This window comes from Arvicola amphibius, chromosome 11 (genome assembly GCF_903992535.2).
Source record: "Arvicola amphibius chromosome 11, mArvAmp1.2, whole genome shotgun sequence".
NCBI lineage: Eukaryota > Metazoa > Chordata > Mammalia > Rodentia > Cricetidae > Arvicola > Arvicola amphibius.
In genome coordinates, this window is record NC_052057.2 from 15438154 (window position 1) to 15466087 (window position 27934).

At 41.2% G+C, this 27934-nt stretch overlaps 1 protein-coding gene across 4 annotated transcripts in view; it reads left to right on the top strand.

The window, feature by feature from the left end:
• Veph1 (ventricular zone expressed PH domain containing 1) overlaps positions 1 to 27934 on the top strand; it is a 192238-nt gene that overhangs the window by 118602 nt on the left and 45702 nt on the right. For all 4 annotated transcript variants that reach the window (XM_038347916.1, XM_038347918.1, XM_038347915.1 and 1 more), the window contains 2 exons: positions 8489 to 8628; positions 12015 to 12149. In XM_038347916.1, coding sequence (XP_038203844.1) covers positions 8489 to 8628; positions 12015 to 12149 — 275 coding nt within the window. The remainder of the gene's footprint in view (positions 1 to 8488; positions 8629 to 12014; positions 12150 to 27934) is intronic.

The following is a 27934-nucleotide window of genomic DNA, read 5'->3' on the forward strand; positions in this document are numbered from 1 at the left end:
GCAGTGTGGTTCCCACAAGTGATACTGCCACTCCAGGATGCTGATGCTGCACTGATATCATAGACAATTGCTCACCATTGTTTGGGGTACCCTACACATTGTTGTGTGGGGCAATTTTCAGTCTCTTGCAGTAAAGATTTCTATTGATCTGACCTGGTGCCAATGGTATCCAAGGAAGCTACAGGCTTGGATGCCATTGGGGATCAAAAAAAAAAAAAAAAAAAAAAAAAAAAAAAAAAAAAAAAAACCAGACGCTGTAAGTGGTGCATTTGAGAAACTAAAGGTAATAGGTACAAATGAAGGTGGAGAGGTCTGACTTTTATATTGTGTTTAGTTGCTTTGAGGCCTCCAGTGCCTATCATAATAACACTAATGAAGGTGATTGGGTGAAGAAGTTGCTTACCGATTTTATAGGGTGTGTGTGTGTGTGCGTGTGCGTGTGTGTGTGTGCGTGTGTGCATGTGTGTGTGTGTGTGTGTGTGTGTGTACATAAGTGCAGGTGTCCATGGAAGCCAGAGGCATCAGATCCCCCTAGAGCTGGAGTTACAGACAGTTGGTGCTGGGAACCAAACGTGGGTCCACTGGAAGAGTGGCACGGTGCCCCCATAACTATTGAGCCATCTCTCCAGCCCTCTGATTTCAGTTTTGACAGAACAGCAAATCAAATCAAACTCAGAAGCCCTTGCTCCCCAAATGGATTAGGGGAGGCAGGAAATAAACTGTGCCATTCCTCAATAGAAAGCAGGTGCCATCACTCATCCACAGAGGTTCCTGTTCGTCACGGCACCTCCGGCTCCAGGCAGTGGGATTTTGTATCAGTGCAGATCATGAAGGTCCCAGCACACTCTGAACCCTCTGTAAGAACATCCACAGCCAGCCTCAGCTGTTAATCTTTGGATTTATACTTTGTGATACTTACATTGGGAGAAACATCAGCTCCCCAAGTCAGAAGGGGATGATATAGTGGGCATTTGCCATATGAGGCCTGCAGGAAGAATTCTGAGAGCCTCACTCAGAATAAGGGCCCCCAGTTCACGTGGACAAATAAAAAGAGAAGCAAAATCAGTTTACATTGCTGGCTTCTCAAAAACTCAAAAATAGAACTACCGCATGACCCCGTTACATCACTCCTGGATTTCTACTCGAAGGACTCTGTATCAGACCCCAGAGATACCGTCACATCCATATTCCTTGCTGCTCTGTTCACGGCGGGGAAGGAGTGCGATCAGCCTGGATGTCCAGCAATGGATGAGTGGGTAATGAAGACGTGGCACATCTGTGTACATAATTGAATTTTATTTAGTCATAAAGAAAAAAGTAAAATCATGAAATATGCAGGGAAATGGGTAGAACTGGGAAGAATTACATCGTGAAGTAACCCAGACTGAAATGTGCAAAACCCACACATCCTCTCTCCTGTGTGGACGCTAGATTATATTTGTATGCATGTTTACAAGTGAAGGGCAGTGCAGTCTAGGCTATGACACCAGAAAGGAGACCACCATGAGGGGGAACGGGACGTGTGAGACACGAAACTGAGGAAAAGGACATTATGGAGTACGGAGACACACAGGGGAGTCAGGAGCAGGAGAGAGGAGACAGGGAAAGAAAATCCACAAAATCAAATTTTATTTCAAAATTCTACAATGAAACCCATACTGTGTGTTAGGAAAAATCTTAAGACAGGCCTCTCCACCAATGCAAAATAACCCCAATTAGACCAGGTTAGACCAAATCAAAGATGCCCACTTTTAATGAATGCAACACTCTTGAGTGGCCAGGAGCATAGGGTGGGGGGCTGGGGGCTGGGGACTGGACGGCAGAGGGGGAGAGCACACACATGTTCCTTTTTTCCAGCACAAGCCTAAATAGCCTGTGGGAGTGGTCCTGACCCTCCCTGGGGAGGGGTCAGCGTTTGGCAGGCTTTCCTGGAGGTGGAGCCCAGCTCAAGGCAACTCCCAAGGGGAGGGGTCTGAGATGGAGCTTTCTGCTCCATTGGCACTCCATTGGCGCCCCAAGGATGAATGCCAGGGCCTGCGGTGACGCCCCCCTACTTAGTATTACACTGTGCATGCTAATTAAAATTAAGATTTATTTTAGTTGGAAAGTTCTGGCGCAGGATTTTAATCCCAGCGCTCTGGAGGCAGAGGCCAGCCTGGTCTACAGAGCCAGTTACAGGATAGCCAAAGAAATTGAAAAGCAAACAAACAAGCAAACAAAAGATTTACTTTAAAAAAGAAGTAAAACTACATCTATAAGATTTTGCTCCCTTCCTTCCCGCATACAACATAGACCCGCAGTTCCCGGATCTGTTTGGGTTCAGCAGCTTTCTGGCGACTATGACATCTGAAAGCTAGGGAGTCTTTTGCATAGCAGCTGGGACACAGCCTACCCTGTCGCCAGAGGTAGTTTTCAGTGCTCTGTTCTGGAAGATGCTAGAAGACCTCAGCAGTCACATGGCCTAACCTGACTTTGAGTCATCCAGCAGAGACATGGGTTATATGGATTTACAAAGGCAGGGGGGAATGAAGGAAAAGGAGAGAGAGGGAGACGGAGATGAAAGCCAATAGGTTTGATGTAGTTGTTAAGGGCTGCGTGACTCGGGGCCAGCCCCTTCCTTCCCTCACATGATCCATTATAAATCATTTTCCAGGGTCCACTTCCAGCCCAGATCCAGATCCAGATGGCCTTGTGTCTATGTGGTATGCTTATTAGTAGCAAAAACAATTAATTTCAGTTTATGGTACATGGTGAATAGTAATTGAATGAGATAACAAATTATTTTTTCCCCTTTTGGTGTTTTGAGACAGGGTTTCTTTGTAGCCTTGGCTGTCCTAGAACTGGGTCTGTAGAACAGGCTGATCTTGAACTCACAAAGATCCACCTGCCTCTGCAACCCAGGGTGCTGCGATTAAAGGCATTCACCACCGCAGCCTGGCTGGAATAACTTTTATTTGATCCTGATGACAAGTTTTTAGTGTAGCTGTTGCTGCCTGGTTTCATTTGACAAAACAGACTCTGAAAGTCAATCCACCCGCCCCAAGATCAGGTAGCCAGTAGGTGGCACAATTAGGACTTGCTCCTGACTCATAGCTACACCCCTGCCTCTGGTTCCCACACTTTCTCAGACATGTGTTCTCATCCCTGTCTGATGCCTGTGACCAGGCTGTTGATCCTTGAAAGCCCTTAGTTCTAACCCCTCTGCCTGCAGTGATACCCACGTGTGTATCCTCGTCCCTGCACCAATGCTGGTCCCAGGGTGTGGCTCCTTTAGGGCCCTCAGCTTCAGTCACCCAGGCTAACTCCTCTGCTATCAGTGATTGCTAGGACTCTTTATTTCATGCTAACCCTCATATTGTTCACTTTTTTATATCCATACACTTCAAATATACACATTTTTATAGTGTGACCTTTTGTTTTGAGACAGGGCTTCTAAATTTGGTGTGCAAATTCACAGTATGTCTCCAGAATTGGCTGCACAGGGTTAGTTCCTTTCTGTCCACTGAGCCTTAGTTAGCAGCATTTACTTGAACAAGAGGCTGCCTAACTTTCTCTTGACAGCCACATCATTATTAGGTCAACACAGAAGTAGTGACTGTCGTAGGAAAGCCGGGCTCCTTAGGACTCAAAGGGCAAGCGCTAACAAGAGCATCAGAGTTTGACATGCACTCTGTGGAGGTACAACAGACTTCCCAACACTGTCAGTCCCTTGGCCAAGACACCTCTGTGCAACCGCTGGGACACGAGGTCTTAATTCAGAGCGTCCAGCTGGAGACAGAGGAGGAAGACGAACCACACCCAGCCTTCCTTACGCTTGTCCCATCCTCCTCAGGAAAAAAACGTCAAAGAGGCTCGTTTTAGTGGAGTCTAATCATAAAATTTTCTAAAATATTCCCTTCCTCAAATCTGCTTGCTGTTACGTATTATACAGAATTGCAAAGTAATTGGTAGCACGTGGACAGTGCCTGCAGGAGTCGCAACGTGGGCCGTTGCCTGCAGGGGATCCCCACTTGCCAACCTCGTTTGCCTCCACATGACTTTTGATAAGCTTCTGCTTGATAGAGCCAAATATTTATTTATGACATATGGCCTCCCACTGACGCACTGTAACCACAGAGAGACTCTGTGTCATTGCCAGAAATCAACTGTATTAGTATTATGTGGGGGGGAAAGGCATGGATTTGATTTAAAGTTCATATAAATTCCAGAAGTACTTTCATGTCTGCAAACTCTGAAAGCTCCTATGAAAATATCCTAAATCTATCTCTGATTTTGTTTGATGTGGACTTTTTCTCTTGCATCTTTATGTTTGGAGACCTAACTCGTATTTGGCAAACATCGGGAGGGTACGGCAGGACAATATTGCATTCTTTCGAATGCTCCGCCCTGAGGGGTTTTATGGATGGGCAAGGAAAACCCAGGTTCCCCAACAGCTGTTGGTGGGACTGGAGTTAGAAGATGCACGTGTGCTTTACTCTAGTGGATAGGAAAAGCAAGTGTAATGCAGTCATTCCGTAACAAGTTCAATTGGAAATAATCTTTATAGCTTACAGTTGGATTAATCATACTTCGGAGATTATTAGCAATGTTCCTGAAGTTAGCCTAAAAATGTTTCTGAGAGGATCAATGGTTAAGTCATTTCATTAGAACAGTCATAGTTTGAGAGCCATTTGCTTAAGACTGTTCTCCCCTGGTATAATCTGGAATCCAGGGAAGGTACAATACTCTTCAAACACTTCTCCTTCACACTAGGACAGCTGCATTTTCAAATGTGGACATTATAAGAATGAGGAAATCACTGTTTGGAAAATATATGAATATTCCTCAGCACGAAATTACCATATGGTCCAGAAATTCCATAACTGCCTATGTGTGTATATACATATAAATATACATACATATATACACTCTAGAAAACTTATAGAGTAGCCTAGCTAACCCTTCATGCTGAGTAGGTGCCATATGCTACATACAATTCCTTTTTTGAAGATATTATCCAAAATAAGATAAATGTCTTATTATTGGCATAAATATGTATGTGTGTATGAATATATGTATGTTCAGAGAACTGAAAACAAACATTCAAACAAAAAGTGCTTATACGTGTTCATAGAAGTACTACTGTTCATCACAACCAACAGGTAGAAATAGCATATTCCCATCAGTAGATAAATGGGTATCAAAATGTATATATCTACACACTGTACTACATCCACACAATGGGATGTTATTTGCCCTTAAAAACGAAAGAGAATTGTAAATGGAGACTGTGTGCTGGTTCCCGGCTGCCCATACTCAAATAATCACACAGAAACTATATTAATTACAAAACTGTTTTGCCGAAGGCTCAGGCATATTCCTAGCTAGCTCTTATATCTAAATTAACCCATTTCTATTAATCTATGTAACACCACAAGGCAGTGGCCTACTGGTAAGGTTCTGGCATCTTTCTCCTTCAATAGCTACATGGCTTCTGTCTAACTCTGCCTTCTTTCTCCCTGCATTCAGTTTAGTTTTTCCTGCCTAGCTCTATTCTGCTCTGCCATAGATCAAAATTGCCTCTTTATTAACCAATAGTAATAAAGCATATTCATAACATATAAAGGGGAATCCCACATCAGAAAAGGTTGATGTGTGCTTCCATATGGATGACTTTGAAGACATATGTTAAATGAAGAAGCAATACTCAAAAGGCCAGTTAGTATAGATTCCCTTTATATGAAATAGCCAGAATAGGCAAATGTACAGAGAAAAAACTTCAGATTTGTGGTTGCCAAGAGCTAGGGGGAGGTTTGAGAATGACTAATAATTATCTAATGTGTATAAAAGAAACTCCAATCCATTTCTACTTTTACAAGTAGGACATAATGAATCTGATAATTTTCAAAATGTTTCTCTTTAAAAGTCAGATTAAATCTGAGACAATAAATTCTTGGTGAGTCAGCAATATGACTCCACAGATTTACATGTCCCTGTAGTCTATAGAGCTTAATGTATTTCATCATGGTGTGAGCCCTGATTGGTTCAAATCCTGGCTCAAAGTGATATAGGGTTAAAAAAATTGAACAATTTTTTTCTGGATCCCTGAACATCATTCATCTTTCTAAACACAATCAATCTATCAATCCATAGTGTACAAGGTCATGAGGTGAACAAGGTGATCTCAGCAGCTCTCTAAACTTTCTAATGTACTGAGTCCTCACTTTTAAAGGAGAAATAGTAACATCTGCACCAGTTAGCTTTTAATTGCTATGATAAATGCCAGTAGGAACTAACAAAAGAAGGAAAAGCTTTCTGGCTCATGGTTTCCAAGGTTCCGTCCATGATAACCTGGCTCTGTGGCTTCTACCTGAGGTAATATAGAATATCCTGGCAGCTGAATATGTGAAAGAGAAAGATAGTCTCCTCATGGCAACTGGGTGAGCAGAGGAAGCAGCGGGGGTTACAGCAGGTGACAACCCACCAGGGGAGTGACTCTCCAATGGAGGGAAATCCCATCCAGGCAAGGCCTGTGGGACCACTGACTCTGGAAACTGTTGCTCCTGTCTGTAATTTCGCATGTGCAAAAGCAGCTATGGTGTCTCCTCAATACCTATACTGTAGTGCATAATCTCATGTGATATGTAATCTTATGATAGCATCTCAAGCTTATGGGCACATATATCCATGGATGGTCAGGAAGATGACTTTTCATTAAGCTGTATGATTCTGCCATATAGAAAATATACTAGGATAGTCTTCATAACAAGATCTATTGTCCCATGAGAACTATAAGACACTTGGAAGCATGCTTTGTCCCTTTTACTCAAATTATAGACAATTAGCTCATTTTCATCTCAGACCAAGTTCAAAATAGACTGAATGTTCCTGTAAATGAATCATAAGTTAAAAACTTTACAGATATTTGCAAGTCAGAGTTACAGATGTCTAACCAAGGTTATTAACACAAAGCAACCCTAAAAATCATGCCAATTCTTCACTTGCCACGTCTGTCTGGTAAAGACCTAGGTCTCGCAGCTTGTCTCACTGGGCACGGTGCCCCCAGCCTCTGGTCACAGTCTTACACCAGAAATCTTGAAACCTTGTGTTGCCATGGTAACGGCTCTGCCATTATTGTTTACCCAAGAAATGTGCTGTGACCAATGAGATGTAACTCTTGTAGCCTTTTTTCTTACTGCCTCAAGCCTCCTGTAAAATGTATATTTAAGTTAGGTGAACAAAGACGCAAGGAAGAATTGAAACAGAGAATTGGAACTAAAGAGAATTGGAGATAATTAGAGCAAGGGAAATTAGAGCTTCAGAATAATAAATAAAATAATTCTCCAATCTTGTGTGAGGTTATTATAGAAATTTTTAATCCTCGCTCCTGAGAAGTCTTCTCTGACGTATCCTGGGTAGTGGCTTGGGAACTGGGCTGTCAGGCCACTAAAGGTGAGGGAGTGGACAGAGGCTGGGTCATGATATACATATACAGTTCCAGGGCGTGCCTACTACTACCAATATGTCTCACTTTCTAGATCCCACAACTTCCAATAATGCCATCATATTATGAGCCTATTAGTAAATTAATCCACCGATGGAGCGAGCATCCTCATGACTAGTCACCTTCATCCTCAAAGTCCACCAGTTGGCAACCAAGCTTCTAACATAAGAGATGTTGGGTAGCGTTTAAGATTCCAGAAATAATACCTTTCATCTGATAGGATTGGAAAAACTAAATAGAATCCAGCATGTAAAAATGTAGAAGTCAATCCATGATTGCCATTACTGTCTAGCACTGTATGTGCTAGCACATACAGTCTCAACCTATACCTACAACGGCCATTCCTCCATTTATTCTTGAGTGCATAAATGTATGATTTTCCACTGTTTCATCCCCATATCACCCTCCTACCACGTTTTTGTCCTTAAGGAACGATCTCATGAATCTACAGGTAATTGATTTTCACGTTGAGATTGCCTCTCAAATCAGACCAGGTCAGAGCACAGGAGCCTACATTTCTGACAGGAGTTTATTGGAAGCTATCTTTATGACTCACACACAGCCAAAAAGACAGCATCAACAGTCGGGGGCTCCCTACCCACTGCCGGTAGATTCTGCATGTCCTCTGTTGACTCATTAGTTTATCCTCTGAAATCGCCGCTTCAATGTTTCCAATGAGATGACCATGGCATGGTGACATGCAGACCTTTGTATTAGCTTCGTTGCTTCCATGTCTCTGGAACTTGCTTGATCTTTTTATCAATGCACGGTACTTAAAAGAAGATAAAAGTTGACAGGATACAACCTGTTACACCAAATTCATTTATATTACATTCCACTTACATACACTTAAAATATGTACCCTCCATGAAATGGATCCACTCTAAAATACAGAGTTGTTTGGAGTCATTAGCTCACGGTCTGAAAACTCAAGAACTGTTCCTAAAGGTGCTTATGTGTTGGATCATAAAGCATAACAAATGTTTAATGCTATATTATTTCTAGATACCATGAAAAGTTGTGTGGCAAAGCTGTTCTTTACCTGTTCCTTAAAGGGTCAGTACTGCCTGTACAGCAAGTCCAGCTTCACCCTCGTCAGCCAACTCCCCCAGCCATGGATCCAGATCATGTTTCTCTTCCAACAGGTGTGTATGATTCATGCTCACTGGGCTCCTGAAGGAGCTTCTAGGATGTGTGGTTACAACCGTATTTATTGCATTATTAATAATTCTGCCAAAAATGGTGTGTAGATAACAATACATTTACATTCATTCTTAGGATATAGTTTTTTTATATTTTAATACCACTTCCTTAAAAAAGATACTGGATCATTAATCAGGAAGTCAAACCTATTCTCATCTTTCATACCTTAGCTTTAATAGAGAAGCGGGAGGGAAAGTGAAGGGAAGAAGGGGTGTGCACCACAGTACAGCATTTACCTGCATCATGCAAGCCTTAGGCTCTCAACCCTCCAAACTGAAGTTTTAAGAAAATTACTTCATGTTGAGGGGTGGTAAAAGTAGCTTATTTGGGAGGATGCCTACCATCTGTAGAGTAACTCTTTACCTTCTGCTAAAATCCAGTTAATTTTAGTGTAAGTATATCAGTTTTGACATTGATAAGATTCTAATATCCACTTTCTCCTGGTGAATATCTGTATACAGAAGAAATTACACGAAGAAATATTTTCAACTTAACAATAAAGAATTTTATGACAAAATGGCAACATGAAAAGAGACTCTTATTTAGAAATGCTCTCAATAACATTAAATTTACACTTAAAATGTAAGTGTAGGTTGTGAGATGTCAGCACCTGACTAGATCTTAAACATTATTTTTATTGATTAAGGAAACTGAAGGGCAGAACTCAGATCATTGGATCTCTAATACAGTGAGCATTTCATTTTTGTCTGTGTGTTGTAAAAGATTAGTTAAAGGTGTATTACATTTGTGTATACTTTGGAACATTTGTTTAATGATGCAAAGATGTGTTGCATTCTTTTATGTTGCATTTGTTTAACTCCGTGAAGCTGTGTTACTTTGCCTGTCTGAAACACCTGAGTGGTCTAATAAAGAGCTGAACAGCTAAGAGCTAAGCAGGAGAAAGGATAGGTGGGGCTGGCAGGCAGGAAAAAAAGACAGGAAGAGAAATCTGGGAAGAGAAGATCTAGGAGGAAGAGAAGAAGGAAGACTCTAGGGACCAACCACCCAGCTACACAGCAAGCCACAGACTAAGAAGTAAAGAAAGGTATGCAAACTAGAGATAAAAGCCGAGAGACAAAAAGCTGACAGGACAAATTAAGCTAGAAAAGCTGGCTAGAAATAAACCAAGCGAAGACCAGGCATTTCTAAGAACAGACCTCCGTGTACTTATTTGAGAGCTGGGTGGCAGGCCCCCCCAAAGAGTCAAACAGTAAAAAATGACTAACTCCTGTGTTTTGAAAACAAAATGGGAAATCTTTGCAGGGTGGGAAGAAGTTGAAAATGCAGGATTTGAGTCTTATAATATGATTGAAAATTAAGCCAAGTGATTCAACCATATAATTACTTCAGTTAATAAAATAAGTCTATAATAGTACCTACAAAAGTCACCTGTGGTGGTGAGGTGGCACTGGTGACCCGAGTTTCATTCATTGGATCCATGTGGAAGAAGACCAACTTCCACAGGTTTTCTTTTGACGTGCACATCTGTATAACATAATATGTGCATGCCTGTAAACACACATGCAGACACATAAATAATAAATAAAGAATTTTTTTAATTTAATAAAATATTTGAAAATTACATGTGGACGATGCCTTTTGTAGACATCATAGATTATCAAATATAAAGTCCACAGCCCAATATAGGTTACCTCTTTTCAAATTATTGGCCAGTGAGGTCTCAAAGACTCCTAAACATTACAAGCTATTGCTATTACTTGTGTTTCCCTCTAAAACAATGGTTTTCAATCTTTCTCATGCTGCGACCCTTTAATACAGTTTCTCATGTTGGGGTGACTTCCAGCCATAAAATTATTTTTGTTGCCACTTCATAACTATAATTTTTCTACTTTTATGAATCATAATGCAAACAAAGGGGCTGCAACCCACATGTTGAGAACAGCATTCAGACATCATACACTCAACTTCAAGAATATGGAGAAATCAGACTGGTACCAACTCAGAGACTTTGTCCCTGCTGGTTAGCTTTCCCAGTGCTGAAAGACAGTCTACGTGTCACCTGGGGGAAAATCATCATCAACCTTACCCAACTAAGTTCTGCAAGCTACAGAAGCTGGCCTGCAAAGATTACACACTGATGCAATAGTGGCACAAATATCGGAACAACCAAACGTTTTCTGATTGGATTTAGGGCCACTCCACAAGATGGAACTCATGCATCATTAGCAGGGTCAAAACCCACGGTTTGGTAAATAACAGGCTCTCAGGGAGAAAAGTACTATGGTTTTTCTGCTAAAGTGGCATAGCATTAAACTGTCTCTTAATGACTTATTGTGATACCAATAGAATAGTGTGTCATCCAACCCTTATCTAAGAAGCTTCTTTTTACAGTAGATGACAACTAACAGCTGACACAAAGACTCACAATTGACCAACATGTAAAACTTAAAAGCCTGGGATGCTCAGCCCTAAATGGGACATTTATATCTGTACTGGGTGGTTTTGTGTGTCAACTTGACACAAGCTATAGCGTCATCAAAGAGGAAGGAGCCTCAGTTGAGCAAATGCCTCCGTGAGATCCAGCTGTAAGGCATTTTGTCATTTAGTGATCAATGGGGAAGGGTCCAGCCCATGGTGGGTGGTGCCATCCCTGGGCTGCTAGTCCTGGGTTCTCTAAGAAGAAGGCTGAGCAAGCCATGGGGAGCAGGCCAGTAAGCAGCTTTCCTCCATGACTTCGGCCTCAGCTCCTGCCTCCGGGATCCTTCCCTACATGCCCATTGAAAAGCTGATTCTAACTGACTGTACTGGATTCTATTTAAATGTCTTTTTAAATGTAGTGTCTCATTGACAACACAAAGAAGTTAAAGCTTAAGAATATTCACCCATTTCACACTTTCGAATGAAGAATGTGTTATTTGTCTCATGCTCATTCAGAATGTTCATATTGCATAATTATATAATGAACTCTTTAATAACTGTTTGATCTCTATTCTTCCTAGTCCCACTCTATATATAGACTCTTATGAACTCTGGTTTTAATGTTATGCCTTCATTCTCAGATCTTTGGTAAATTCAACATGAATATTTATATTTACAACGTTCCAATTAAGGAATGCTATTGGGAAATCATTAAGATAGCATTATATTACAAGATTTAGGCACATATACAGCCAAGAACATAAAACTTTATTAATTAAAATTTTCTTTTAGAAACTCAGAAGTATGACCCAAATCATAGAACTGTTCTTTAGTATAGATTTCTGGTGTACTACTTAATTACATCATGTTCACATTCAAGTACTCTCTTGTCAGATTGTACCATTGGGTCAAGAGGTGATGGGATGTCTCCATCCTTATGCCCATACAGAGCCTGTTTCCTGAGCCCCTGTCCATTCAGAGTGGGTCTGTGCAGTTCCTCAAAGCCCTATGGGAGAAGACACAGGCCAGGGGAACCCACAGCTTTGAAGACGCCATGACAGAGTCCACATTTCTGCAGCAGAAGGTCAGTGCTTTTTCTCCTCACACATGTTATTTTAAACCAAGATTCAACATTGTGTTTAAATGGTTTGCCTTTTTTTCTTAACTGTTCAATTTTCCCTTCTCTGTTTCCCTTCTCTTATTAAAGAGTGACTTTTGGAATTTAGTCTTGTGTGCATACTTATAATCCTAGCACTCAGGAAGCCGGAGCAGGATTACAAGTTCAAGGCCAAGCTGGGGTATATAGTGAGGCCTTGTGTCAATGATAGCAATCACCCTCATGGTGAGCAGGCAGCTGTACCAGAAAATGATCATGGGCCAGAATAGAACTGACTTTTGGATAGAGAAAAAGTGTGGTACAAAGGCTCTGGTGAGCTCAGTTTCCTGTGAGAAAAGCCATGGGGCTGTATGGAGCAGGGAATGATTACTGACAGCCTGACCAAGGCCAGAAACCATACTTGGAAAGCTGGGTTGATTTGGGGTTGATGAAGGTGCCATGGTCCCACACCACCATGGTTCGAGGTAGTCTGGACACATTCAAATCTCCAAATGTCATTAACCCTATTTAATGCATTGAGAAATTAAGTCATGGAGTAAAACCTTTGTAAATGCCGTCAATGGCATTGTAGAAGAAGGGAGAAGAAGAACCAGCTGAGCCCATCTCTCCTTTGGCCATCCACGGAGGAAACAGAGTTCAGTATGAATGCAGAGCAGTGACCAAGCTCTTACACACATCACAGCTTCCAGGGCCTTGGGCTTAGGTGGCCTGTCTTCAAGACAAGAAATTCTGCAAGTGTCTAAGCCTCGGGTATTTTGTTAACACCAGCAGATTAAGACAGGAAGGGTGCCATGTCTGTGAATTTGGGTGGTTAAAATGTTAGTGTGGTCATCACAATGGAAGGCGTGACTGCAGGTGTGGGTTGTGGACTCACAAGGCAACACTTGATATCATTACAGTAGACGGGGTCGCTCAAGAGGCGATGTGCGTGCAAATAGAGACAGACGGCTGCTGGGAGCTGCTCTGGCCATGACCAGCGGTCCACAGTAAACCCTGTCTAGATCTGAGGACTCTGATTACTGTTTTGTTTTTTAAAAATTCCCAGGGGACCTCATTTGATATTGTCTCTGACCTCATTTTACTGATTTTTCTTTTAAAAACTGTACATTTTAGAGGGAGGGAGGGGAGGTATGGGTGGAGGGGAGGGGAGGGAAGGGGGAGAAGGAGAGGAGGAAAGGGGGAGGAGGGGAGGAGGAAGGGGGGAGGAGGAGAGGAGGAGATGGAAATTTTTTAAATATAAAAAAATAAACCATGAGAAAAAAAACTGTACATTTTCATGGAGTATTATGGGATATTTAAATAGATGTATCTCTAATATATATTCAAATTAGGATAAATATCTCAATTTCAAGCATTTAGTAGTTTGGTGAAAAAAATCAAACTGTTATTACAGCTCTTTGAAATATATATATTAATTGTTACTATCTATAGTCACTTTATTGAACAATAGAATATCATGTCTGTCTCTTGTCTCTCTTGTCTTGGTACCATCTGACCAACCTTTCTCCCTCTCTCCCTTCACTCATTTTGTTTATGAGAAAAGAAATAAGCATGTCAGTATTAAGTAAAGTCAAACAAGAGCTTAAGAAGTGTCTCATTGGATAAGGGCTCTTGCTCTGCAAACAAGAAAGCCTAATTTCAAATCCCCAACACGCACATTTTTCAAAAGGCATGGCTTCATGTGCTTATAATCCCAGCACTGGGATCCTGGAGGGCAGGTACAGGGAGCAGATCCTCAGAGCTTGCCGACAGCCAGCCTAGCAGAAACAGTAAGGGGGTCATTGAGGGATCCTGTCTCTGGAATGAAACAGAAAGCAAGAGGGAAAGACAACGATGTTCTCCTCTGTCGCCTGCATGTGTGTGCACTTGCATGTGCACACATACAATGCATGTACACAATAAGGAAGTAGAAACAAGTTACAAATTAACCAAAACCTGATACATTGTGAAAATGTCTCTTAAAGGAAGAACAGCAACAGGATGAGAACTGTAACTAATCAGAATTGTTATTTATAAGAGTTTATAAAAAGCAGAGGAATATTCAACTTATGTTTCCCTGTCCTTTGGCCTTGGCTCAAGAATATGACGCTTGGTATTAAAAGAAAAAGGAAATCCCACAATCACGTCAGCAGAAAGTTAATGGCATTCTTTGCATATTTCTCCCTAGTTTTCAGTTGTTACATTATGCTTTAAAAATTGCATCAAATTCTTATAAAAATTTTAAACTTAACTGGAGACAACAAAAAATTAAAACTTGGCACTTACTTCAAGTTCTAAGAGATTAAAAAAGTAACTTGGCAATCAGTTTCGTACTTGCTATTACTGTTATTCCTTTTCTTACTTCATGCCAATAAATATCCCTTCAGGGAAAAGGTAACTGTAAAGCCAATTTTTGGAAATATCCTAAGTTTCATAATTTGGTTTATTCATGAGAATAGAAAAAAGTTGGTGTCTGGGATGTGCATTTTGTGGCTCCCCAAATTTCTCAATCACACTTTCTTGCTATCGTCTTTTATGAAGTGTTCTCCATATTAAGTTCAAAATAGCTGAGACTCTGTGGGGACTTCTTTATGTCCACAGTATATCCCAGAATACACACACACACACACACTACATGCACACACATACACACCCCACATGCACATACATACACACATGTGTACACACACCTCACATGCACATATATACACACATGTGTGTGCACACACCTACCACATGCATGCACATACATACACACATGTATACACAGTCACACACATATGCACAGTGGTATGAAAGTGATGGCATTTGTCTCTCTGTGTCTTAACTTTCACTTCAGTCTAGAGAATTCTCAAGAGAAGCAGGAGCTCGGGAGACACATCTGAGAGAATTCTTGAGGGTCCAGACTATGACTCTGAAGTGTTTTTAAATAGAAACTTTGAGTTTTGGAGCCAAAGCCTGTCACTAAGACTCATTAAATTAAGGCCATGTATGATGGTGTATACATGTTATCCTGTCACTTACCCAGAACCAGAGACAATAGCAAGTACCCAAGAGCAGAGATTTCCTCAAATCTACCATTTTATTTCCATGCAGCATTTGGCCCAAACGAGTTAAATGTTAAAATTGGGAGCCAGGGGACCTGTTGGAAGTCAGTGGCAGAACGAGAGCTAGACTGCACACCATGGTGACATCAGGGCTGTCACGAATGTGTCTGGTTCTTCTCTCTCAATGTCTCAATGCGTCCGGACACAGGCAAGCATCACGTTCTTGAAGCACGGCTTGGCCTTGAGACTTGCCTCAGCCCATGAAACACGAGAGGAGTTCTGTGTTGCCCCAGCCCTAGACCGGGTGTGAGTGTCTGTGTTTTCTCTCTTCTCCGACCATGGGGGCCAGAAACAATTGCTGATACTGGGTTGACAGAGTGGAAACAGCCTGGAATTCTGAGCTCCCACGTGGGGGACTGCAGCTCTGAAAAGCTAGCTGATCCCATCACTTGTGTTGCAGGCGAAAGGACCAACATTTTGTTCTGTCAGAAACTGAAATTTCATATTGGCTAGAGCCACATTCCTTATCTTTCTTTCCCTACACACATACCTGAGTAGCATGTCCTGGGGTTAAAGCCTGCCTTTGCCACTCACTGAGGCCTTTGTCTCTGTACCCCAGTTTCCTTGTGTCACGCCCCCAAACCTCCCACTGCTGGCTCTCTCTCCCTTCCCTCCTCCCTCCTCTCTCCTCCTGTACCCCCTCCCTCTTATTCTATCCCTGTCCCTGTCCCTGTCACTCTCCCCTACACAACACAATTCAAACCTGCCTTCCATGCACTGAGAAAAATTCAGACTGGAGACATAAAGATGAACTTCAAGGATAATCTCTTACAGTTTTAGAATTTAATCAGACAAAAATTATCAGAGTGCCTTCACCATATTTCTGTAGATTTTCAATGTAAAATTCATTGCATTTATCATTTGCAAATTCTTGCCAATCTCACAGAAGAACTGAAGTGTGACATCTTTATTTAATCTTATACTTCAAGGTTACAAAACTACGAGAGAAAGTTAGTTTTATTTGTATAATGCATATGTTCACTGGTTCAAGTGAAAAAAATATCATCTCTAGATACTCACAGCATAAAAAATTTGGATGAGATCCAAACTTTTATTAACCACACATTTTGTATCAAATGTTATTGTCTGTGCCTCGGTTCTTCTAGACCATGACCAAGGCAACTTACTGAAGAGAGAGCTTATGAAAGGGCTTAAAGTTCCAGAGGGTTAGAGTCCCTGGTCTTCATGGCAGAGAGCACAGCATCGGGCAGACAGGCAGGCATGGTGCTGGGGCAGTAGTGGAGAGCTTCTTATTCTTACCCACAAGTAGGCAGCAGAGACAGAGGCACTGGGAATGGAGAGGGCTTTTGAAACCTCAAAGCCCACCCCTAGTGACCCACCTCCTCCAATAAAGCCACATCTCCTAATCCTTCCCAAACAGTTCCACCAACTAGAGTCCAAGCATTTAAGCATATGTGCCCTTGGGGCCATTCTCATTCGAACCACCACAATCTGTCTCCCTAATGATGTTTGCCTTACCCAAGAAGTACGCTTTGTACCCAAAGAATCACAAACACATAAAGTCATTCAAAGATATGTGCTGATCAAATAAAATAAACAAACAGTGTCACTAACTAGAAATAGAAATAGTTTTAGAACTATGCACATTTGCCTAATGAAAGGAAATTATGCTTAGTGATGAAATATAAAAGATGTTTTTATTTAATTTTCAAATAAAGCCAGAATATACACTGTCATTTATTATTTAGTGTTGTTTGAAAGCATGGGACAATATGAAAGCAGGGATTTTGTCTGGCAGTTCATGGGATCTGAGTATCTAAAGAGCATGCCTGGATGAAGGTGACCAAGAAAAGGAACAATGGCTACTGAGCGAGTAGAACACAGAGTAGAAATAACAAATAGACTCTTGCAAATAAGGAGTTAAAACCAACATTATCCTGACACAGTGTAGAGGTAAAGAATCTTTTCAGAGTGGGTGGCAGATGTTCTTGATCCCAGCACTCGGGAGTCTAAGGGACCCCATTGCAAGTTCAAAACCAGTCTGGGCTGCTTTGTTCTGTCTTACGAAAACAAAAGGCAAAAAAAAGCTGAAAAGATAAAAAGGAAAGGAGGAACCAAAAAAAATCCTATCGAAGTAGATAATACTAACGACAATAATAGTGACCTCTTACTGAGCATTCAGGATGTACCAACCACTGCATGTTCTTTGTAACTGAGAAATTCACACATATAGGTAAGTACAGTAGCACTGGGTTGAAGTCTCAGTCTTCAGTTCTAGCACTATGAGATAAATGCATTGTCTTCCCTGTTTTGCAGGGGAGTAATAATTATGTAGGATAAAAGAAGCCAGTGCTCTTAACCTCAGAGCCATCTCTCCCACCCTCTTAAGATTTTAAGATTAAAAAAAAACTGAAAGAGGACTACCCTAAATATTAAAATATAATTCTAAAATGTAATTACGAAATCATTCCACTTCCACAAAAAAAAAAAGAAATAACATACAAACAAATAGAACAAAGTGTTAGTCTAGAAATCACCAAGAATATGTATACACAGCTAAGGGGTAAAGATATAATCACATGTAAAGGAATTTAAATATTTTCTTTAAAATTTACAAGAAAGAGAATAAATATCAAAGCCCTAGAACTAATTTTAAACATACAGAAAAAGGTAAGGACATTTGGTGCAATTAAAAATTAATGGTATATTATTTACTGCTGCAGCTGGTGGTGTGAACCTGGGAGAGCAGAACTTAAAAATGAGGCGAACTAAAGTCTCATGCAATCGCCAGCTTTCCTCAGAGCATCAGACAATTTATACTCTGAGGGTTAAGAGTAAAGTGTACAGTCATAAGGACAAGACAAGCCGCATGTAACCGAAACATCTTTTTCCACAGACGCGTGTAAATAACAATAGGCAGCTGTACTAAGTAATCTGAAGTAAGCTCACTCCTATCTGCTACACCTGGGAGGGGCTCACAACATAGTCCAAGAACGACCCTTTTACGGGCCAACAGAGATCACAAGACTCCTGTGTTTACTTGGAGTTTTCTCATAAGGTCTCAGCAATCTCCTCACACAGCTTCCTTCATTCACTGAAGATTAAATCAGGATGCAGAGAGCAAAAAGAAAGTGGGGCTGGGATTTCAAACCTCAAGGCCCATATGCCCTGACCCACTTCTACCAAGGCTCCCCCTCCTAAATGTTTGGCAACACTCTCTTCCCATATTTCTCCTTCTATTTATTTTCTGTTCCTGCCAATCCTGCATATCTGTTCTCCTGCCTCACTATTGACCATTCAGCTTTTTATTAGATCAATCAGGTGTTTTAGGCAGGCAAAGTCACACAACTTCACAGAGTTAAACAAATGCAATATAAAAGAACGCAACACATCTTTGCATCATTAAACAAATGTTCCACAGCATAAATGAATTTAACACACCCTCAACTAATATTCCACAGCGCTAAAAAGACTTGCCATTCACAGCAAGCATTTTCTAAGATGAAAATATGAATACAATGCTCTTCCTGAGAATAGTAGAATACAGCAGTAGAATTTCTTCACTCTGATTTTGTTATTGTTGCTGGCTTGTTTTCATTTGGGTTCATCTAGAACTGAAGTCTGAGCAAAAGCCTGATGTGTGCTAGATAAGTCCTCTAACACTAAACTACATGCATCCCCAGCCTTCTTCCTACTTCTTGAGATAGGATCTCACCAAATTGGCCCAGAATCATCTTAAACTCATAAGTTCTCCCTACTTGAGAATCCTGAGTATCTAGGCTGGCAGGCCTATGCCTCTAGGCTCAGCCTCTTTGTGCTGTTTAACAAACTGATCCTAGATTGTAAATGAACATAAGAATTATAAGAAAGGAAAGCAAGGAGGAAATTTCTTTCTGTTACGAAGAGAAAGCTCATTCTAACCCATGATTGTTCTTTTTTTCTTTTTTTTTTTTTTTTGGTTTTTTGAGACAGGGTTTCTCTGTGGCTTTAGAGCCTGTCCTGGAACTAGCTCTTGTAGACCAGGCTGGTCTCGAACTCACAGAGATCCGCCTGCCTCTGCCTCCTGAGTGCTGGGATTAAAGGCGTGCGCCACCATCGCCCGGTCCCATGATTGTTCTTATTGCTTCAGAAATAAGTCAGCGATAAAGAGTCAAGTCTGAAGCCTGGCACAGTGGCACACACCTTTAATCCCAGCACTCAGGAAGCAAGGCATGTGGATCTCTGATTTCAAGTCCAACCTGTTCTATACAGAGTGAGTTCCAGGACAGCCAGGGCTACACAGAGAAAGCCTGTCTCAACCCCCTACAACCACTGAAAACAAGAATAGAGTCTGAACCAAACATGGTGACACCACTATAATCTCAACACTTGAGAGACTGAAGCAGGAGAATATTCAAAATGTTTGAAATCACACAGGACTACTATATCTCAAAGCAAAAAGAAATAAAAGAGCAGAGTTCATAGCCAGTCTTGTTTTTTTTTTTTTTTTTTTTTTTTTTTTTTTTTTTTTCTTTTTTTGGTTTTTCGAGACAGGGTTTCTCTGTAGCTTTAGAGCCTGTCCTGGAGCTAGCTCTTGTAGACCAGGCTGGTCTCGAACTCACAGAGATCCGCCTGCCTCTGCCTCCCGAGTGCTGGGATTAAAGGCGTGCGCCACCACCGCCAGTCTTGGTTAAGAGAGATTTCTGCCCCACCAGGTCCCACATTGTTGTCTGAGGTTTCTGTCCCACCCAGTCCCTCAGTCATTAGCTCAGAAATAAACACACAGAGGTCTACATTAATTATAAACTGATTGGCCTATTAACTCAGGCTTCTTATTAACTCTTGTAACTTATATTAGCTCATAATTCTTGTCTGTGTTAGCCACATGGCTTGGTACCTTTTTCAGTAAGGCAGTATATCTTGCTTGCTCTGTGTCTGGGTGACAACTGACAATTGAAACGTTCCTCTTCCCATAATTCTCATTGCCATGCCTCTACTTCCTGCCTGGCTACTGGTCAGTCAATATTTTAATACAAATAAAAATAATACAAGTGACAGGATAAAAGACCATTGTCCCACAGCAAGTCTTGAGTTCATATGGAATATCATAGGTAACGGAAGGAAGATTTCAGGTCCTCTATGACAAAGTAAAGCATTTGTAAAACAATGTGAGGACCTGTGACTTTACAGACTTAGAAGGCAGAGTTAGATCCTCAAACACTGTGGAAAGAAATTAAAGACCTAAATATAACTAGTAAACGTTTACACTAATTAGAAGAAAATATCAAAAGTCATCTGACAATGTAAGGTCAAGAAAAAAAATTAGGGCATAAATGAGCAAAAATCGTAAAGGAAATATGAATGGATTTAACCACCTAAAAAGTTTAACTTCTGTCTGGCTAAATACACTGTAACAAAGTTAAGATATACACAAGCTGGGAAAAAATATTTGAAATACTTACAATGAACCTCAAATTACCAAATTAGGAAGGACAAGACATTCAGACACAATGTCACTGAGATGACTGATTTAAATGGTTTTAATGTTATGCAATTTTATAATGGCCAGATTGACAAAAATAAAATCTTGTGATAATATAAGATGTCCAAGCTAACAATAATATGAAAAAATGAAGATTTCATACACTATTAATATCAAAGCAGGTAGACCCAATTAAAAATACTTAAGAAAAATCTGTATAATCATAAGTTGTACAGTCAGAGTGAATGAGGAACTGTCTTTCCAAAAGTCTTAATTATAGTTAAGCTTATCAGAAAAATAATTCTTAAGCATAAGGAGATTTTTCATTATAATATGAAAATATTCTATCTTTAACAAGGCCTAAGGCCATTTTCTCAGTTACGGCCTTCATTAAAAGGCAAGGTGAACCAGATCTGGTGACACAGGCCTGTCACAGCTTCTTGGGAAGATCACTAGTTCAAGGCCAGCATGGACCACAGAATGAGTGCTAGGCCCACCTTGTCAAATGAGCAATATCTTGACTCAAAATTAGAAAGCAAACCAAGGAACTACACCTTTGTGGTAAAACACCTGCCTAGCACACAAGAGGCTCTCAATCCAACCCAAAACAGCTCTTGTGTCCCCCCAAAACATGATCTGGCAATAGCTGGTTATAGATTATTCATGTGTGCTAGTACCATGTGATTCCACCTCTAGGCACAGCTTTCACACACCTGCCACAGGAAACACAGGCAGAGATGTGAACTCCAGGGCCGTCGGCACCAGCACCTCTGGGAGCAGCACAAACCTCCAGCGAAAGACTGAAGAAAAGTGTGGTTGCAATGCTGGGATAATGAGATGCACAGGAAACAATGGGGCCATGTTTTGAAATATAAGATTTCAATAAGCCAACTGCAAAACTTAGGTGAGCACTACGATAGCTTGCATAAATTTTTAAAAGACACCAAGCAGCCTTAGCTTGCTATAAAAATGCACTTCATTCAGAATCGGGCTACAGTTTTGATGGGGTTGCTTTTGGGTAAACAAGATTGAGAAAAGCAGGGAGCGTATTGCTGGTGGGAGGAATTAAGGAGATCTCAATTTCACCTGTGATTATATCTTATTTTATTTACATTGTGATTCTTGAGGTGAGGTCTCTAATGTCACTATGTAATCTACCCTGGCTCCAGACTCCTTATCCCTTTGCCTCTGCTGGGATCACAGGCATGGGCCACAACAAACAGCCCTAATTTTTTATTTAAATAATCAGGAAAAATACCATTCTTCCCATTTAGCTGACAAACTCATGACCACTCATTGCATTATTCTTTGTACATGTTTTTCTGTCTCCTTTTAATTTAAACTTATAAATTTAATCTGTCAAGGACTAGAGAATTACACAAAATTCAAAGGTTTAAAAAAAACAAAAAACTATCATACATAATAATGTAAAATATAATATTTGTACCAAACATGAAGGAGCAGGTTTAATATTCTTAAGATAAAACTCTATTTCAAAGGAATAATATAAATGTATACAGAACAAAAGCTATACACACAAAAAAATGTGAAATAATTTGTAACTTGTTTTAATGGTTGAAGACAAGATTCTAAAAATTATTATCTATATAAAGGAAAGCTAAGAAAGCACGATTGTATAAAATTTTTATTGGTATGAAGCAATATCGGTAAGTGCCATAGTTCAGGTCACAAGATCACTTACAGGAAAAGTACTAATAGGGGTTCACCTGTTAGGGGAACCAGGGAGACCTGGACAAGTGCCTGCCTGTAAGGCACCAACCTCACAAGCTAAGACCAAAGTTCAGATTCCAAGAATCTACATAAAAAGTTGGGCAAAGTAGCACATGCTTGTAGTCCCAGGGATGAAGAACTGGGAGGCAAGACTGCTGGGTCCCTGGAGCTTGCTGGCCAGCTAGCTTCACCTCCTTGGTAATGTTCCAAGCCAGAGAGAGACCCTGTCTCAAAGAAAAAGTGGGAGATCTCTGTCTTCATTTGCTTTTTCTTTCTGCGATAAAAACCAAGGCCAAAAGCACCCTGCGTAGGAAAGGGCTTTTTGGGCTTACACTGAGGGAAACCAGGGCAGGAACTCAAGGCAGAAACCTGAAAGCAGGAACCAAAGCAGAGGCCATAGAAGAAAGCTGCTGCCTCTGTTGTTACTGGCTTGCTCCCTGTGGTGTTCCTAGCTTACTTGCTTGCTTCTAATCTTCCTTCTTTCCTTCCTTCTACCCTCTCTCTCCCCCTTTCTTTCTTCCTTTCTTCCTTCCTTCCTTCCTTCCTTTCTTCCTTCCTTCCTTTGTTCCTTCCTTCCTTCCTTCCTTCGTTCCTTTTTCCTTTTTTCACTTTCTTATTTTTCTTTTAAACATATTTTTATTTCTTGAAAACTTCCTACACTATATTGTGATCACATTCCCTCCCCTCCACCAACTCATGTCAGATGCCCCACCCACACACCAAACTTCAAGTCTTTCTCTTAAAAAAAAATAAATAAAAACAAAAATAACCCGGGACTATCTGCTTGGGGAAGACACCACTCTCATCAGGCTCAGCCCTCCCACATTAAATGCCGCCAAGAAGATGCCCCACAGACTTGCATACAGACCAATTTGATGGAGGCTTTTTCCCAGTTGAGATTTCCTCTTCCAGATGACACTAGCATGTGTCAAGTTGTTAAAATCTAACCAGCACCATGCCTGAGGAACAATTAATTAAAGCAAGCTTCTTTATTCATGTATATAGGTTTTCTGGCCCTAAGTTGGGGTTCAAGAGGTCAGCATTGAATTGGATGTGAGGAAGACAAGATTTTTATAGTTCAGGGGTACGGGGTTTTCAAATAAAGAATTTGACAGACAAATCTGGGTTACAGGAGCAGAAGAATAAGCGTAACAAGTTAGTCATAATGACAGGTAGTTATAAAAACCCCTTTGACAAAAATGGTAAGGTTACAAGATGGTTTTGACACAAAAGCATGGTTGAATAGGCAGTACAGAATCATTTGTAGTTAAGGTTACAGGAGGAGTATAACCCAATCCTTGAGAAACAGATTTAAACAGGAATGAGCCTAATTTATCTTTACTCTAAGATGGCTTTTCAGCCATGGAGGCTGGCTGGTTCATCAGAACTAGAAGAGGGAATGAAGAAAATGTGTGTGTGTGTGCGCGCATATGTGCATGATAAACTATTACTCGGCCATGGAAGAATGCAGTAAAGCTGCTGGGCACTGAAGAGCAACTATGTGGGTCTAAGGTAACAGTTTGCCCAGCTATGATGAGATAGTTGGGTGCTGAGGTGTAGTTCATCTCAAGCTAAGAGACATGGGTTTTTTCTTGTTTGTTTGGTATGGTTTGGTTTTGATTTTTTTTCAAGACAGGATTTTTCAGTGTAATAACCCTGACTGTCCTAGAAACCACTTTGCAGACCAGGTTGGCCTCAAACTCACAGAGATCCACCTGCTTCTGCCTCCCAAGTGCTAGGTTTAAAGTTGTGTGCTACCACCACCTGACGAGAGATGTCTTTTTGAGGTGATCAAGGGTAAATCCTAAAACTGAAAGTTCAAACTACCAAAAAGGAAGGATTTTCTTTTTTGTTTTGTTTTGTTTTATTTTGTTTTTTGAGACAGGGTTTCCCTGTAGTTTCTAGAGCCTGTCCTGGAACTAGCTCTTGTAGACCAGGCTGGCCTCGAAGTCAGAGATCCACCTGCCTCTGCCTCCCGAGTGCTGGGATTAAAGGCGATCGCCACCACCACCCGGCTAGAAAGGATTTTCTTATCTGCAAGCAAGTTTGGGAAATGCATATATCGTCTTTAGATCCAGGGTGGGGAATCCATTATTTTCTGAGGGAGAAGATAGTGAATCTGTGCTATGTTTCTCTTCACAAGAATTCTTGGTTCCTCCTCCCAGGTTCAGCAAATACTCTGCAGTTGACTTTGGAAGCAACCACAAAAGTAGGATGGTCAAGATTTACAAAGATAGGCAGGGTAGATGAAGCTACCTTACCACAATGTGTTCTCACCACACTCTATGAATAGGGCTCCCTATGCAAAGTCATAGTGAAAGAGCTATCGTTTGATACAAGCTAGGTCTTACCGTGGTGAGTATAGCATCTCTAACTCTCCACAATCACAGCCAAATGCTCATTCATCTCCAATTAACGTGACTGACACAGAAAGAGAGGTTCGAAGGTGAGGAGCCCTTGAAAGGAATAATGCAGCCCTTAGACATTTCTACACGCATGCCTGTTCTGGATGCCTTGGGACCACTGAGTTTGGAAGCCCAGCCAGATTCTGAATCTTGCCTCCCTAAACAACATCCCAACCTTCAGCTGGAATCATTCTTTTCCCTTAGCAGCTATCCTTCAGGGCCCCTACTAAACAATTCTGTCCCCATAACACATTATGCTAAGTGATTACATATGATTTTGTAGCCACAAAAAAACCCTAACTAAATGGGAATTTATTCACCATCCAAAAGCAAATTTCTTTAATTGTTACACACTGATCTGTTGTTTTACTATCCTCGTATTTGAATATTCAGTTCCCTAGGAAAGTCTTTATCCTTACACGAGTCTAATAAAATGGACTATCATTTCTCTCTACCCACTGTCCACACACACTTTACTTACCCTGTGAATTGGCTTTAAATTTTATTTAAGTTAGCATAGAAGTGTTTCTTCTGTTAGCTGCTATTCAGGTCTATCATTGTATCATATTTCCTCCATGTTTCTCAAGTCAGACTGACAATGAAGCATGCCGATTTAACTACTGCCGCGAGCATTCCTTCACAGGCCTCCAGATGTTCTGCATCAGGCAAGGGATTCTTTTCTAACTTTCACAAATAGTTAACAAAATAACTCTATTCCTAGGGGGACTGAGGTATGCAGTCCCTCTGAAATGTCTGTTCTAAATCCAAAGGAGCGTTGCACCGTTTCTGAGTGATCGGTGCAAGCATAAAGTTTCTCGGCTTTATGAGAACAGAGGAGAATCTCCCCACTGCCCTCATGGGGAGCATTAGTTCCTGCAGACACTAGCACTAACTGGTTTTTATGCAACATCCTAGTGTGGTTGCTGAAAATGTAGCACCAGGGCTTGACTCCCGTCCCTCCCATTTACTTGCCTGCTCTTTTATTGCCCTGGGCCTTGGCTTCTTCACATGCCAAGTGCAGAAAACCACAGGGACATTACAGATTTAGGAGACAATGTGTACAAAATCCTTGCAAAGCGAGTGGCAGATAGAGCCCAATAAATGGCAGGGGGTGCTGTTATCACAACTCCCCTGTAAATCCCCTCCGAACAAACTGATCCCCCCAGCCGTGTCCCCATAACCTTACACACGTCAGCAAAGCAATCAACATACTCCAGGATCACTTCATTTTCATCTCTGTGCCTCTCCTAACCTGTGGGATAGAGGTCCTCCCATTCATGTCTGCATTCCCCAACACCCACAATCACTGTATATTCTTAATTGTAGCAAAAGTTTCGCCATATGGAAATGAGTTTGATTTTCACAAAGAATCCAAGATTTATCTGTGCCCAGATACATTATAGAAGGAAACTGCTCGATTTGAATATGTCTCAGTAAAAACTCAACTGCAGTCTTAAAAACTAAAGTGCTGTCTTGGAAAAGTACTTGAGCCTGAGTTCAATTCCCAGAGCCCACATTTTTAAGAAGTGGGTGTGGAAGCATAGACTCATGATCCCAGCCTTGGGAAGGCAGAAGGAGATGGAACCTCAAAGTTCCCTGGCCGGCCAGCCTCGCCTACTTGGCAAATTTGGGGCCAGTGAGAGATCTTGTCTCCAGGTAAAGGTAGACAGCACCAGAGAAAGAACATCCCAGATTGTCCTCTGAACTCTACCCGCTCCCACAGGCACGAGTACATCCACACACAAAAGCATACACACACACACTCACATGTATACCCATACACATACCAAAGAACAAACCAAGGTTTCATGGAAGCTGTGGAACTTGCCTCTTATATTCTCTTATTACCTGATGAAAAGTTCCTCTGAGAACAGTTCTAGGGCACTCCTGAAAAGGTTTTGAGGAAAGGCTCCAAAGATTTGATTTTTTTTTTTAGACCCTGTGCCCCTAATTAGGAATAGCCATTCGGGTTTAACACTCACTTCGAAATACAAATTCTGGTTTGTCCCTGCAAGATCAGACCAGTCTATGTCTCTTGATGACAGACACGTGAGGAAGGAGAACAGTCGGTGGCGTTTGTTTTCGTGGTTAGAATTCTGAGTTAACTGAGACTTGGTAAATGTGGTTGTAAGAACATATCATTCCTTTCCCACTGCAATTGTATGAGTTCAGAGTGATCTCTGTTTTATTTAAATTCAGGAAATCAATAGTTTTCAGAATCTAACTATTTTTCGGTACATTTTGATTTTTATATTCAAATTATATTCAATTTGGTGTTTCTGTTGAGTATCCATCTAAAGGATACCTGTTTTAAAGAAAAAAAGAAACTTGCATGATGAATGACAGTCCCTGGAATTACCCAACGCCTCATCTAGATAGAATCTGGTGACTCCTGTCAAAACAGTGCTCGTTGGAATGGACCCAAATGTCACATATTCACATATCCGCCTCCTGCCTGGAACCAAGGAGAGCACCAGGTCAGCACACAAAACAGCACTGGTTTCCCTGAGTACTTCCTGTGCTTGGAGAGTGACTTCTAGTGCCAGGTCTAGGCTAGAGCTGGAGCTCAGTTGGTCAAGCCCCTGACTAGCATGCAAGAGACTCTGCTTCAGTTCTCATACCACATAAAGCAGCAGGCATGGCAATGTTTGCCTGGACCCAGCACTCTGGAGATGGCAAGTGGGGAATCAGAAGTCCAAGGTCATCCTTGGCTACATAAGAAGTTCAAGACCAGCCTGAGACACCATAGACTCTGTCTCCAAAACAAACAAAATCCAGATTTACCAGTTCCTGGAGCTTCTGCAAGCTTGGCACATGGTACTCTTGCTGGGGTGGACTTGTGTCACTGCAGTCCTTCCAGGTGTGGCGGGATGAATGAGATGGTCCCATCGGCTCCTATGTCCCCAGTTGGTGGGCAACAAAAGGAGATCAAGGGGATACAAATCAGAAAGGAAGAAGTCAAACTCTCGCTATTTGCTGATGTTATGATAGTTTACATAAGTGACCCCAAAAATTCTACCAAGGTACTTCTATAAGTCATAAATACCTTCAACAATGTAGCAGGATACAAGATTAGCTCAAAAAAATCAGTAACCCTACTGTACACAG